Raw genomic sequence first — 13,358 nt, 5'->3', positions numbered from 1 at the left:
GTATGTGACTACATCTGGGCCTCAACCCCTGTCTTACTGACTAGGATGGTGGAGTGAAGCTACAGCAGGCAGTGCTTATTCAAATCCCTTCACTCATCTGTCTAGGCTGTCCCTTCCTTCCTTTACTAATCTATGGAGAGCTACCTGGGAAATAAAGAGACAGGAAGGAAAAAGCCTCAGAGTAGCCATTTATCAACCGTGAATATCCCTGGATACCTTGGAACACTTAATCCTAATAACATGCCACGTTTACAAAACCAGTTTTGAAGATGCTTGAAATAGAGATAACACTTTTAATACTCTCAACAAACATTCCAGACGAATATGTCAGCCATGATAATTAGTAAATAAGTCTAACACATGGTCATAAGACAAGCAGTTTATTGTTTAAAAAATGTTGGACTATATTACAAGCTACTAAAGTCTAAGGGAACCTAAATTCATTTACATTTGTAAAATGTCATCTATATTGTAAACAACATTAGTTGATCCAAACTGCAGAAGCCTATGACAATTAATGGCACTTCTGATGTGGAGGTGAAGTTCTGGAAGTGCTTCCGTTCAGAAACTTATTGTAGAAGAAGAACTGAAGGTGGCTCCATGAGGGACACATGCAGGTACCTGAAACAAGACCAAAAGCAAGGTCAGCACAAGCCAAGGACTTCAGTTTGATAAAATCTCAGGCCACAGAAAACTTTCCAGTAATTTTAACAGAATGGAAGGAAGTTGGCTGACTACAAGTATTAAAAGGTGACAAATTATAAATCTAGATCTCTTCAAATTTATTTGTAAATTTGTACATGTAACCTTACTTTTCCAACCTGGCACCAGATATACAATTTAATCTATTTTTAATCTAGTAACCATTACTATAACCCATTAATCTTTAAATAGAGAGCTAAGATATGAAAATGTCAATGACTTACTTTGGAGCCTTGTACTTCTCCCTAATTGCTTGCTGAGGTCGATGGGGTATATCAAGGTACGCTTTATGAAGCTCACTCAGGCAAGGCACAATTTCACTTAATGAATACCCTGTAAATGCAGCAAGGGTTTCCGGCTAATCAAGACAAAAGAAAAAAATTGCTTCATGTAACTTTACATTAGAAATCTGAAAATAACCAATTTGAAATAAAGGGAATTAATCCCTTAGTAAACATTCACATTCATCTCAAAAGAAACCAGAACCCCCTTCAGAGACTTTAGATGGAAAATATCAGAAAGTACAGCCAGGACTCTAAATTTTCTCGTATTATAAATTTATAATGCTCAACTTGGGGCTGGATCACTTTCCTTGTTCCCTCATGAGTGAAATATTTACTGGCCCTTATAGAGCCCTGCTTGGCTGACCATTCTATTTGTACACAATATGAAAAATTTTTAGTCAAAACACTGCAGTGCTGGAATAAGAACTGCTTTAAAAAGGTAAAAGAAAATTTTTTAAAAAAGAAAATGCAGCAGAAAAAAACATAAGCATTCATGAAAATAAATGTAGACACCCCCCTTCTTTTAGTACAGCAGTGAGCCTTCAGAGCCAAACCTAAGGGTCTTTTTCTGATGTTGTCACCTTCTTGGGCAAGAGGCAACACTTTACTACCCTGTTGTCTTGAAAGCTTGAAGTGCAATCTTCTGGCCATCCTAATTGGACCCAGGTTTGTTTGTTTGTTTGTTTTAATATAGAGGGTAAAAGTCAACAACTTTTGCTTGAAGCAGTCAATGTACCTCAAGGGCCCTCCCTGAATACCAGTGGGCATTGGGGTTTCCAGGCCTGCTTCTGTTGAAGGAGCATGCGATACTATCTCCTCGACTTCCTGCAATCTCACTCCTCATAGAGTGAAGCCACTGAGTCAAAGCCATGAAGACTGACCTGGAAGACTCAGCAGCATGTGGTCTGCTGTCAAGATGACTAGATCCTCAGTGAACTAACTTGCCCTCATAAGAGGCAAGCCCATTCTAGATAGACCTTGAATTTCATCTAGAAAGAAGTTAGATCTTACCCAAAAGTGCTTGTTCACAGTATAGTTTGCCAGGCAAAAAGCTGCTGCAGCTATCAATGAAGGAAGGTATTTCAAGAATGGGTCTGCTTCAAGTAGACTCAGCTCTGCTACATACTAAGCACGAGAGGAAAACACATTGGAATTAGAAATGTGATTAAGGTCACAAGTAAGCCTGGAAATGGCAAGGAAATAAATGGTGTCTTATCTTTGTTCAGTCGGCATCTATAGAAATAGATGCTCAAGATTGTTTACTGGGTTAGTAATTGGTATGCCTGTCTATAACAACAGTAACATTTATGTTTTGGTAAAATGTCATTGCAAAAGTATTTGGCCTACTCCCAAAGGATAGGTGATAGGTTGCTTTTCTTATGCTTATGTTTATGCTGAGATAAAGTAGCACTGCTCTGGCAGCTGGAATTGGAACAGAGATTTTAGCCAAAAGACAAAAACATTAACGCTATTAATCTATCAGGCAAATGCATGCAGTTCAGAGACTAGGACAGCACCAGTGGGAACATTTCATATTAGAAGAAACATAGTAAAACATGTGGACATCCTTGCTACTCTATGCACAGCACATAAATACCAGATATCCTAGATTATGGTCGCTGGAAACCCAGTTGACCAAACCAATACTCCAATGCCTTCAACTAAAGTTCTATAACTCCAAACAACCAAATAATGCTCATTACTTAGTAATATATTAGGATGAGACTAGAACCATATTAACCTAGATTTACTTTGTTCCCATTCTATAAACCTAGGAAGTTTTGTTTGTATGTGATCTGTATCCAATAAGGGAACAGTTTCCAAGCTTAAATTTTTAAACAGTTGGGTGATCAGACAACCCGTGCCTGTCAAACATAGTCAATAGTAATGCCTTATAACCAAAAGCTGGGTTCTTAAAATTAGCTCTCTTTCAGCACTGGAACAGTTTTTCTGGGCCTGTGGGAAGAAAACCAAAAAGGAAAGAACTGAAGGATAATTGGGAAAAGTTGATTTTTACAATCCTTGGCATTGGAAGTTCCTGGAAATCACATGGTATACACACCTTAGCCAGGTTTTCAGTCCTGACGCACACTCCTTGTCGCCTCAAGTACTGAAGGAGAAACTGGTTGGTGGTTGGCACTGTCAGATCAAAAGCTAGAACTTTCAGAAGCAAGTGCTCCATTTTTAACAGTTGTCGTTTTGTGTATGTATCATCAGTGATATAGACAAACTCATCTACTTCAGGAGGATATATCTCTTCATATTTCCTGGGAAAGGAAGAGTTTTTAGAAGTAAAACTTGGAACCTATAGCTCTACTCCTGTGCTACCATAAGCCATGCCTCTTCACACGGCCCTTGCAGACTTACTTTGCAGCCACATATCCACTTAAATACCACTAAATGACTCCAGGCTATGAAAATATTAGGAGCGTGTTTCTGGACCAAGAGCATGATTATTACAAGGATATGTTATATTTACTGCTAGGAGTAGTAACAAATAATTTCCAACTGAGAATTTTAGCTTTGGGCCTGTGATACGCTGAAAGATTCTGAATGACAGACACTACAGGTAAATTCCTACACATTCTACAGACCTCAAATCATTTCACAGAAAAAAGTGTTAGGATTAACACAATGATAGAAACAAACTCCACAAGCCTCTAGTTTTTAAAAAGATGCTGTTCGACTTTCTCCACTGAATTAGCAAATGATGCTTATAGCCAAGAGACATAATGATATAATTTCACTATGATCAATTCTTTCCTTCTGCCTTTGTTTCCCCTTTCTTTAGGGGAATTTTGGCAAGTTTTTATGCATTAGCAATAGAATGTTTGAGACCAAAAGAACAGAAAAGAAATTACCACTCAGCGACAGGTCACTTAAAGGTAGCTCAGCCACAACCCAGCCCACACAATTAGGTGCTGTTACAAATGACTGATAGTAACAGGAACCCGTTGAAGTAGTTTATTCACTGTAACCAAATAAACCTGTTGTTATGGGCCATTTGCTAGATCATGAAGATAGCGTTTTGTAACCACACTGTCTTTAAATAGGACTTAATAGATAGGAAATAGCCAAAAGGTACACTGCAAAATAGTTAAATTAGATCCTGAATTTGAGCTGATGGCTGCCTTAGTCATGACATTGAACTTGTTGCTATAAATCACAACCAGGTGATTGAAGAGTAAACATGTGGTAAGATTCAGTTTCTCAGTCAATCCTGTGAAGAGGATGATCTTTTATCAAAGGAGACATGAATAGTTTTAATTATCAAGCATTGCATTTCTTCGATAAGAAATGGAGGACAAAAATTCAGTGTTTTGACAAGTGATAGTTTCATATTATGAAAACTGAAAGAACACTTACGAAGCCAAAAGAATAGCTGCTGTTCCCACGAGCTGCAGTTTCCCTCTCAGAACAGACATACATGAAAGGAACCTGTCCAGGAAGTTGACAGCCAGATACAGGGTCTCTGCTCGAAGCTTATATTCTTCCCCACCCTCCACCAGCCAGTCCACCAGAATCGTGCGCATGCCTTCCGTGATGTCCGGCTGCTTCTTCATGTAGTGCGCTTTGGGTCTGTGCCTTATCTGATTGGGAAAAGGTTTTGATATTTAAGTAGGTGCAATTTCAGAAAGATCATTCCACAATACAGTTACTATTTAAAAATCTCACAAGCAAAGGTTGGAAAGATCCTGATCAGAGCCAAATAAATCTTTATCATAATAAGGAAGAAAGTGTAAATTTCTGGTTCTATAAAGTAATTGGTTAGCAAATAACATGGGGTCGGGGGGGGGCAGGGGAGAATGGCAATATGAATTATTCCTAAAAGTAAAATATTTCACATAGAAACCCTTTGAATCATGTAGAAATAGTCCAAGCAATTGCTACTTGCCATCACAATTATTATTTTTCATAGATATTCTTATGTTTAGCTGGCATAAGAGTGCCATTCACTAGTGGTTATGAGCCAAGAGTATATAGTTTATCTTAATAATAAGATTTTGGGTCCTGAAGATTGAAGTAGAAGGTGGGAAAACTTACTTCAGCTTCCCTAAGGTACTGATAAATTTCTTCAGCGTATTCAGTCACATTTGTCACGTCTGTGCCAAGACTGGATATATCTTCAGACTGGGAGAGCAGAGATGAATCTACCAGCATAGGAGAAACTGCAAGAATTCAACATTGTCAGATAACTCATTTAATTTAACCATTTGTCCAAGCCACTAACCCTCCACAGGCAGTTGTGAATATAGTTATTTCTTGCTGTTTTTCTCTTGCTAGGTACTAGCTATTGAATGCTGCAGGCAGTTATAAATACAGGGTACCATCAGCCATCAGCCATTGGCAAGTTAGTTACCTGTGTTGAAATCCAGCAGGAAGTGCAGGTCTGACTTGAGTGTGCTGCTGTCTACTTCATACACATCCTCAAATGCCATCCCCTCTCTGCCCGAACAGTTGTCTCCGTCCCCCTGCTCTAGTTCATCCATGTAGATGTCAAACCCTTGCTTGGGGGGCTCTTGGACCCCACAGTCAGGGAGCGCTTTCTTTCCAGCAGGAGGGAAGGCATTTTCTGATCCAGAATAACACCTGATTCTTGTGGACCCCTAAAAAACGTTTAAATCTTTTGTTAGAGGCCACGTCAAAGACCACAGAGGCGATGTGAACCTCCGTGACTCAAACCAACAGCCTGGGAAGGTAAGATAAATTCTAAACTGAAAAATCTATGTCGGCAATTTAATTCCAAGAATAAATCTTCAAAAGTGTAATTTTTGCCCCCTTATCTTTGTCTACATTTGATATTTGGAGAAAGAGCTACCTAAAATTTAATCACATAGTTATCAAAGGAAACTCAAGATTGTAGAAAAAAGAAAACCTATAGCTCTCTTACAAAATGAAATAGGTACCACATATAAAGGCAAAACTGTAAATTGGCTTTTATATTTATAGCATCATGAGATTTTATAAGTAGTCTGCATAACTCTTGATGCAGTGACTGAGTTCCTACAATTCCCCTCCTCCTTAAATAAATAACTTTTTAGCCAGATGGCCCCTATAATGCTTCCATTTCATACCCAGTTATTAAGAAACATGATGATTTTGGAAGTTTCCAAACTTCCAAATGCTGCTAAATTCTCTTACAAGCCACAGAACCTTTACGTATGACATAATGCATTTACTCCTGGGGAAATTTCTCAGTCACTTCTCCTTTTTCTCTATTCTTATAACATGAACAATGGGAACAACTGTGGTGCCACCACAGTGAACAAGCATAATGCATCAAACACTGTTGCATATTAAGGTGAGCCATGCTAGATGGCGTGAATGTCAGCTGAGTCACGGCAGGTGGGCAAGCTCTACGAGCCTGAGCTATATTTATGCAAATGCCAGCTCTGTCTACCACATTACCATTTTGTTTATAATGTATCTTGATGTGTACTGTTGAAGGCGACTTCTAAGTTATGGTGGTTCCATAACTTTCCCTTTTATTTACCAAGTTAAATACATGATTTATGTCTAGCAGGAAAATGAACACTTGAAATCCAGCAGGTAGTAATGGGGGGGAAATCACAAAGACAACAAAGAGTCACAATCATAAGTTACTGTAACCAGATAACCAAGTTACTGCTAAGTTTGACTCTTGCTACAACCAGGACTCCAAGTTACTGCCAAGTTTGACTCTTGCTACATAGACACTGTGTCCATAGGCTGGGACATATACTTAATAAACAAATATTTACTGAGTATCTACTATGTGCTAGAAGTTTTTCTCATGCCCATAATTTAGCAGTGAACAAAATGTTTAAAAAGAACTACCTGATGGAGTTTATATTCTAGTCTGTGGGAGAGGAAGGAAACAAACTAGAAAAGACACAGTAGGAGCAAACTGAGCAGAGTGAGACAGTCACATAGGGCATGAAGACAGAAAGAAAAGAGAGGCCAATCATGAGGGACTTACCATAGGCCAATTAAGGATAAGTTTTCATTACTATTATTTTGTTTTTGTTGGCTTGCCAAAGCTGATCTAAGAATTGGCTTTTATGCAGGGACAGGAGCCACTGGAATTTGGGACAAAGGAGTGGTATAATCTTTTTATGTCTTAAAAGGATTATTCTGGCTGTGCACAGGTGTGGAGAGTAAGTAAGTCAATCAATTACAAAACTTGAAAATTCTAAGTGAGACACAATAGCGATTTGAACCAGGAAAGTAATTGTAAACTGTGAAGAGTAGAATGGTTCTAGACATTTAAAAAGTAGAGCTAATAATATTTTCTCATTAGATTAGATGTGGGGTGACAGAAAAAGAGGAATCGAGGAAGACAAATGTTTGGAGGCTAAATAACAGGAAGGATGGATACTCCATTTACTGAGATAAGGAAGACTTGGGAAGAGCAGTCTGGGAGTAGGGAAAAGGACGGGTGTTTCGTTTTACACAAGCATGAAGTTGCTTACTATATGATCTAAGTGGAGATGCCAAGTAGACTCCTGAATGTGTGAGCCTGCAATAAAGCTCAGAGGCCCAGGCCAGCGATAGAAATATCAGTCCACCAAATAGAGAGTGTTTAATGCTAGGAGACTAAGAGGCTACTAAGGGACTGAGTGCAAGATTTAGATCAAAGACTAGGCCATAGGGCATTTTAACTTGTAGAGACTGGATATATAAGTAGCAATTAGAATATCAAAGAGTGGCCAGTGAGCTAGGTAGAAAACTTGGAGAGTGATGTTCTACAAGCTGAATGAGAAGAAATTATTTCAAGGAAAAAAGAATGATCAACCATGTCAAATAATGTTGATCAGTCGAGGAAGGAAAAGACTATTAATTGAGTCAAAATAGAGCAGAAAAAGAACTAGAGACAGAGAGCATTCATCCAGCAAACACTGTGTGCCATCCTGGTCAGGCCCAGGCAGTGTTCAAAGTAATGGACACACAACAGTGAACATGACAACCTAAATCAACACCTGGATGGAGCTTACATGTTACTGGGAAAGGCAACATTATATATGTCGAGATATGACAAACTCTCAAGATAGGTGGCTTTAAATGGGACAGCTTCTGTCCCATTACTTAAATTACTTTAAGCACTTAAATTACTTTAATCGACATGATGCAAACAGTTCCTAGACCAATTTCCTTGATATTGGAAAACTAACAAAGAAAATTCGTCACATTTCTAGCTGAAAAAGGGACGGGTCAAGGTGATCTTACGAAATCAACTTCTTCCCTGTGGTCCAGATTCCAGGGTTGTAACACTCAGTGGGAGCGTTTAGTTGACAGGTTTTTAAGATGGAAAAATGGCAATATATTTGTATGCTTACAGGTTGGGCCCAGTAGAAAAGAAAAAACTAACGAGAGAAAGAAAAGTGGCTAGAGTGACATCCTTGAAGAAACAAGGAGACATGAGTATATTGTACACATGGGGTAGGGGGGCGACCTCGCATGACAGCAGGGACATAGCAGACACATAACAGGTTGTGGATGGCAGATTATATGGCACACAGGAACATGTGCAGATTCTCTTCTGGATGTTTCTATATTTTTAGGAAAATAAGATACAAAGTCATCAGCTGAGAGTGAGCATGAAGGAGGAGGTTACCGAGGATTAAATGGAGAAAGGAAGATGCAAAATAGATTTCTAAGCAGGTTGTAGAGGATAGATACAGGGAAATGCAGAAGTGGCACCAGGTAACATAAGAGGTTAGCAACTGGGAATTTAAAATGTGAACACTCAACATAGGCACAACTGACAATTCATAAGAACCAAGTCTCAGGCTTTAAGTTTTAAAAAGCAAACATCGCTAAGCAAATTAAAATTTGTTAAAACCACTTCCACTCAATTTTCTCCAAAGTTTTGAACAGATCACGTGAAGAGTCAGTAGATGAGGGGCTTCTAATCTAGTTTCTATCATAACTTTCTTTTGGCAGAGTCTTAAACCTTTCAGATTTTCTCACCTACGAAATAGGAAAGGTATAGTTTTTGTCTGTTAAGGTATCTATGATCAGTTAAGTTCACACAACTAATACCTGAGGGACCATTACCTGTTAGCGTAGCTGCTTAGTCAGTACTGGGAAGATGTCTGCTTTCAAAGCATGCTTTTTGGAGTAATTGAGTCTAGCCTAATCTAATCCTGATTTTAACACTATCCCCAATGAACACAGCCAAGATTATCCAGGTTTGCTTTAGGCACAGCCTGCATCAATGTGAACACTGCTCTGACCTGGAGGAACCCCACTTCCACAGTTTATTTGGAAGCATTCACATTTCCTTTTAGCCCAGCCCTTAAATTACTTTAATATACATAATCCAAACAGTTCCTAGACCTATTTCCTTGATAGTGGAAAAAATAACAAAGAAAACTAATCACTATTTCTAGCTGAAAACCGAACCCCTCAAGGTGATCTTAAGAAATCAACTGGCCTGCTACCGTGGCTCACCCCTGTAATCCCAACGCTTTGGGAGGCCGAGGTGGGCAGATCACCTGAAGTCAGGAGTTAGTGACCAGCTTGCCCAACATGGTGAAATCCCCTGTCTACTAAAACTACAAAAATTAGCCGGGCATGGTGGTGGGCGCCTGTAATCCCAGCTACTCAGGAGGCTGAGGCAGGAGAATTGCTTGTACCCGTGAGGCAGAGGTTGCAGTGAGCCGAGACAGCGCCACTGCACTCCAGCCTGGCGACAAGAGCCAAAATCCGTCTCGGAAAGGAAAGGAGAAAGGAAAGGAGAAGGACAGGAGAAGGACAGGAGAGGACAGGACAGGACAGGACAGGACAGGACAGGACAGGAAAGGAAAGGAAAGGAAAGGAAAGGAAAGGAAAGGACAGGAAAGGAAAGGAAAGGAAAGATCAATTTCCCTGTTGTCCAGATTCCAGGGTTGTAATACTCAGGGGGAGTAGTAGGTACAAAGGCAAGAGAAAAGCACCTGGCACCAAAGCAGGAGAGCCCTTCTCCACAAGCATCATTCCCAATGCGTCTGAGTCATTACCTGGCCACAGGTCCTCCTGTACTGCCCATTTTCAGTTAGCAGCCCTAGCACTGTCCTCTGCGCGGGATCCTGGCCCAGCGGGGCTCTGGTGAGTATCTGACAAGCATCGGGACCTCGGGCCACTGTAGCCAGCACAACTCCATTCTTGGGGTTGCTGCAGTGCATTGCCTCAGACTCCACAGGCTGCTGCTACCAGGGAAAGAGAAACAGACAGGCTGGTTACTCAACCCCGTCCACCCGGGGCTCCAAGGACACAAGAGAACCTCTAGGAGGGAGAGCACCAAGCAAATGGACTAACACCAATTGCTGATCTTCCCAGCAATTGTTAGTGCTGAAAGGGCATGAGCGACCGCACAAGCGATCAAAGTTGCTCTGAATTAAAACAGTCATTTGAATTTCTGAGGGGTTTTTTTTATCCCAAGACCTCGTGTTGGGCTGGAAGGAGAGAAACATTCTGACAAGCCTCCAAGTCGGGATACTAAACCCACGTTACCTGGAAGCTGAAATCTGGGAGCCCCGGTCTTCCCCAGCAGAGATACTCATCTCCCCAGCCCCCAATAAAAGATCCAGGGTACATGACTGCGGGAAAGCCGGTCTCCATCCCAAGTGACAAGCAGGGTGGTGCACTGCGGCCTCCTCCCACCAGATAGGAGTCCTCAAAACCTGCCTGGACCCCAAATCGGGCCCAGCTCTTCCCGGCGATATCTTTCTACGTGTCTGGAACAACTGCCAAGTGCACTGGAGGATCGGGTTAAGAGGTAGCGGCGGGCAGGGCCGAGCAGGGCCGGGCGGGGCCGGGCGGGGCAGGGCGGGGCAGGGCGGGGAGGGAGGTACCAAGTGATGAGCGATTCCAGCCTGGGAGGCGACCCGGCTCAGCGCTGCGGCTGAGCTGCCCACCCGCGTCTGTTGAATCGGCCAATCAGCGGCGTTCCCGGACAGCTCCCGGAGGGAGCGTTTCCATGCCGACCGCGGCTGGCGTGCGCTCCCCGGGGCCGCATCGCCATGGCGACCTGCTCACCTGACTCGCTCCTGGTGGACGCGCCGCGACCCCTGGGCGTTCAGGCCCCTGCGGGACTAACGGGCGACTGCCCTCCAGCTCCAGCTGTGCGTCTCCGCCCGGGCGAGGTGGGGCCGGCCGCCGCCGTCTGCACACGTACCCTCTGGTCCGCGCCCCCGGCCTGGGAGGGCGGACTCGCCCACCCCACGATGGCCCCGGCTTTGGAAGGGACTGTTTCTGTGACCCGTTCTCCCAACAGCCGCTAACAACCCCCTGTAACGTCTCCTGCGCGGCCCGCTCCTGAGAACCCTGGCTCGGGAGAGCGACGCGGGGCCCTCGGGGCTGCGCAGGCTGCGGCGCCCTGCCCACGCTGGCCCGAGGGCGCGGCTCGCTCTGGGTGGGCTCACACACCTATGCTTCCTGCCTGGCGGCGGCCGGGACGCGGCGGGGTGGCCCCACGTGCAGTCGCGGCAGTGTGGCGTCTCCATCGCTGGGGGTCCTTGCGGGCGGCACCTGCCCTGCCCGGCTCCCGGTGCATGTGGCCTGCGAGACGGCAGAGATGTGGGGATTTAGGGTCGCACGTGGTGCTCGAGGTCCCCACGAGAAGTCTTCCCCCGCAGGCTCCTGCGCAACTGCGTGAAGCCGGCCCGGGAAAGCCAAGATTGTGGCCCAGGAAGAGGAAGGAACGCGGGCGACAGAGCTGGGGCTTGGGACGCTGAGGGGGTCGGTGGCAGCGCTCCGGGCTGGGGGCTGGGCGGGCGGTCTGGCCGCGTGGGGAGAGGAGTCCCTGGGGTCCTTATACGGAGGGCTCCTGGAAACTCGGGGGCTCAGACGCCTGCATAGGTGACTGACAAGCCAGGTGAAATAATCGAACTTTATTTAAAAAAAAAAAATGTATATATGCACACACACGTTACCAATGCTGTAGTCTGTTACTACTTTTGCTTTTTTGTTTAAACACCCCTAAATCTCTAAATCAGACCCAAAGTGTATTCAAATGGCCACTTTATGCAAGCAACGGTTATCGCCTTTTTTTAAAGTGTGCGTTATTAACATTTTTACCAAGCAAACTGAGTGTGGGCATTGCTTTAGGGTGAAAATAGAAGTATTCTAACAAAAGCGCGGGTTGAAAGCCGTGCAGTTGAGTCAAATCTTAATAAGAAGTTGGGAAGCATCTGGAGAATCAAGGCTGGATGAGGGAGGAACGCAGAAACAGATCTTGTTCAACATGAAACTCATTTCTATACGTTTGTCACAGAGAGATACGTTTCCTTGAGAGACAGCAGTCCTCTTGCACCCCCGATTTCCTGTGCCTTTGAATATGAAGGAAACACGGGAACTCTGGTAACATCTAGATTGCCACAACAGTCAGACGCCGACGGGGACCAAATGCTCTGCTTCGCAAGGTGAATGAAAGGAGTATTTCTGTCCTCTTGCCTGGCGCCTCTGTTGGATATCTTCCCAGGAGCCCTCCCCCACCTGCCGACAGTGTTGTTATTTCCTGGAACGCTGAAGGCCTCAGTGGCTTAACTGCGTCAGGGACTCTGCGGCAAGTCCTGCCAAGAGCCCGAGTCGCTTGGGAGCGGACAAGATTGGCTGCGCTCACGAGACCTGGTCCTTTGTACACCCCTTTTCATCTGATTTCCTCGGACAAAAGTGACCGAAACCTTACGCCCTTTTTCTTTTCTCCAAAACAGAGGCGCTGGCGCAGTGTTTGTTCGTGGAACCTGTCGTTTTGATCCGCTTTTCTGGGCTGAAGCTGAAACCAGGGTTGAAGTCGCTCTGAGGCTGGTTTTTCCCAACTCAGATCTGGCCAGGACCAGATGACAAGGCTACAAAGGTGTCCAATGACTTTCAGCCATCTTTAGCCTTTAAAAAGTAACCAAATGAGACCCTCGGATAATTTAATACCCCTCCTCTTAACTGAATGGCTGCACCCTAATCCAACCTTAATCTATATGAAATAGGATTATCATGAACATCTTTCTTCCTGCTCCATCCACTTTGCTAGACTTGGCAAAGGGAAATGGTTACATAGTTTATGACTGTTTTATTGTGCTTAGAATTCTACATCGTCGTTACAAGCCTCTGGTCATATCTTAAACAGGAGAGTGTGTTCGATGAACTGATATCTATGTGTGCATGTAAATTCAGATACGTGTATAACTTGTGCAATACTTATGACTTTCTTGGCTCTAAAAAATGTCTACACTGAGGCCAGGCACGATGGTGCACCCCTGTAATCCCATCACTTTGGGAGTCCGAGGCAGGCGACTCACGAGGTCAAGAGATAGAGACCATCCTGGCCAACGTGGTGAAACCCTGTCTCTACTAAAAATACAGAAAGTAGCCGGGCGTGGTGGCGCACGCCTGTAGTCCCAGCTACTAGGGAGG

The 13,358-nt window shown here is 43.7% G+C and overlaps 1 protein-coding gene across 9 annotated transcripts; it reads right to left on the bottom strand.

The window, feature by feature from the left end:
* Window positions 1-363: 363 nt before the first annotated feature.
* On the bottom strand, window positions 364-11,639 carry CCNA1 (cyclin A1). Of its 9 annotated transcripts, none has more exons than XM_017854167.1 (9): window positions 10,461-10,887; window positions 9,968-10,156; window positions 5,347-5,593; window positions 5,031-5,155; window positions 4,353-4,576; window positions 3,049-3,253; window positions 1,998-2,111; window positions 927-1,060; window positions 364-621 (listed from the first exon to the last, which is right to left on the bottom strand). In XM_017854167.1, exons 1-9 carry the CDS (start codon window positions 10,566-10,568, stop codon window positions 570-572), a joined length of 1,398 nt encoding a protein of 465 aa, XP_017709656.1. In that variant the 5' UTR covers window positions 10,569-10,887; the 3' UTR covers window positions 364-569. The 9 variants fall into 9 exon arrangements, with proteins under 9 accessions (XP_017709656.1, XP_017709664.1, XP_017709665.1 ...); XM_017854175.1 differs by lacking the exon at window positions 10,461-10,887 and adding an exon at window positions 11,376-11,639 and having other exon boundaries at window positions 365-621; XM_017854176.1 differs by lacking the exon at window positions 10,461-10,887 and adding an exon at window positions 11,376-11,639 and having other exon boundaries at window positions 365-621; window positions 9,968-10,153.
* Between the last annotated feature and the right edge of the window lie 1,719 nt (window positions 11,640-13,358).

The sequence above is a fragment of the Rhinopithecus bieti genome, unplaced genomic scaffold, assembly GCF_001698545.2.
Source record: "Rhinopithecus bieti isolate Rb0 unplaced genomic scaffold, ASM169854v2 scaffold_35538, whole genome shotgun sequence".
Taxonomy (NCBI): domain Eukaryota; kingdom Metazoa; phylum Chordata; class Mammalia; order Primates; family Cercopithecidae; genus Rhinopithecus; species Rhinopithecus bieti.
The sequence above is the reverse complement of the archived record's forward strand: the minus strand, read 5'-3'. Positions and strand labels throughout refer to the sequence as shown.

Coding starts and splice junctions, on each gene's coding strand:
- CCNA1 (XM_017854167.1), bottom strand. CDS start 10,568: ATGGAGACCGGCTTTCCCGCAGTCATGTACCCTGGATCTTTTATTGGG. Junction 2,112..3,048: donor GGACTGAAAACCTGGCTAAG/GTGTGTATACCA, acceptor TCTCGTGCTTAG/TATGTAGCAGAGCTGAGTCT. Junction 622..926: donor GAGAAGTACAAGGCTCCAAA/GTAAGTCATTGA, acceptor GTCTTGTTTCAG/GTACCTGCATGTGTCCCTCA.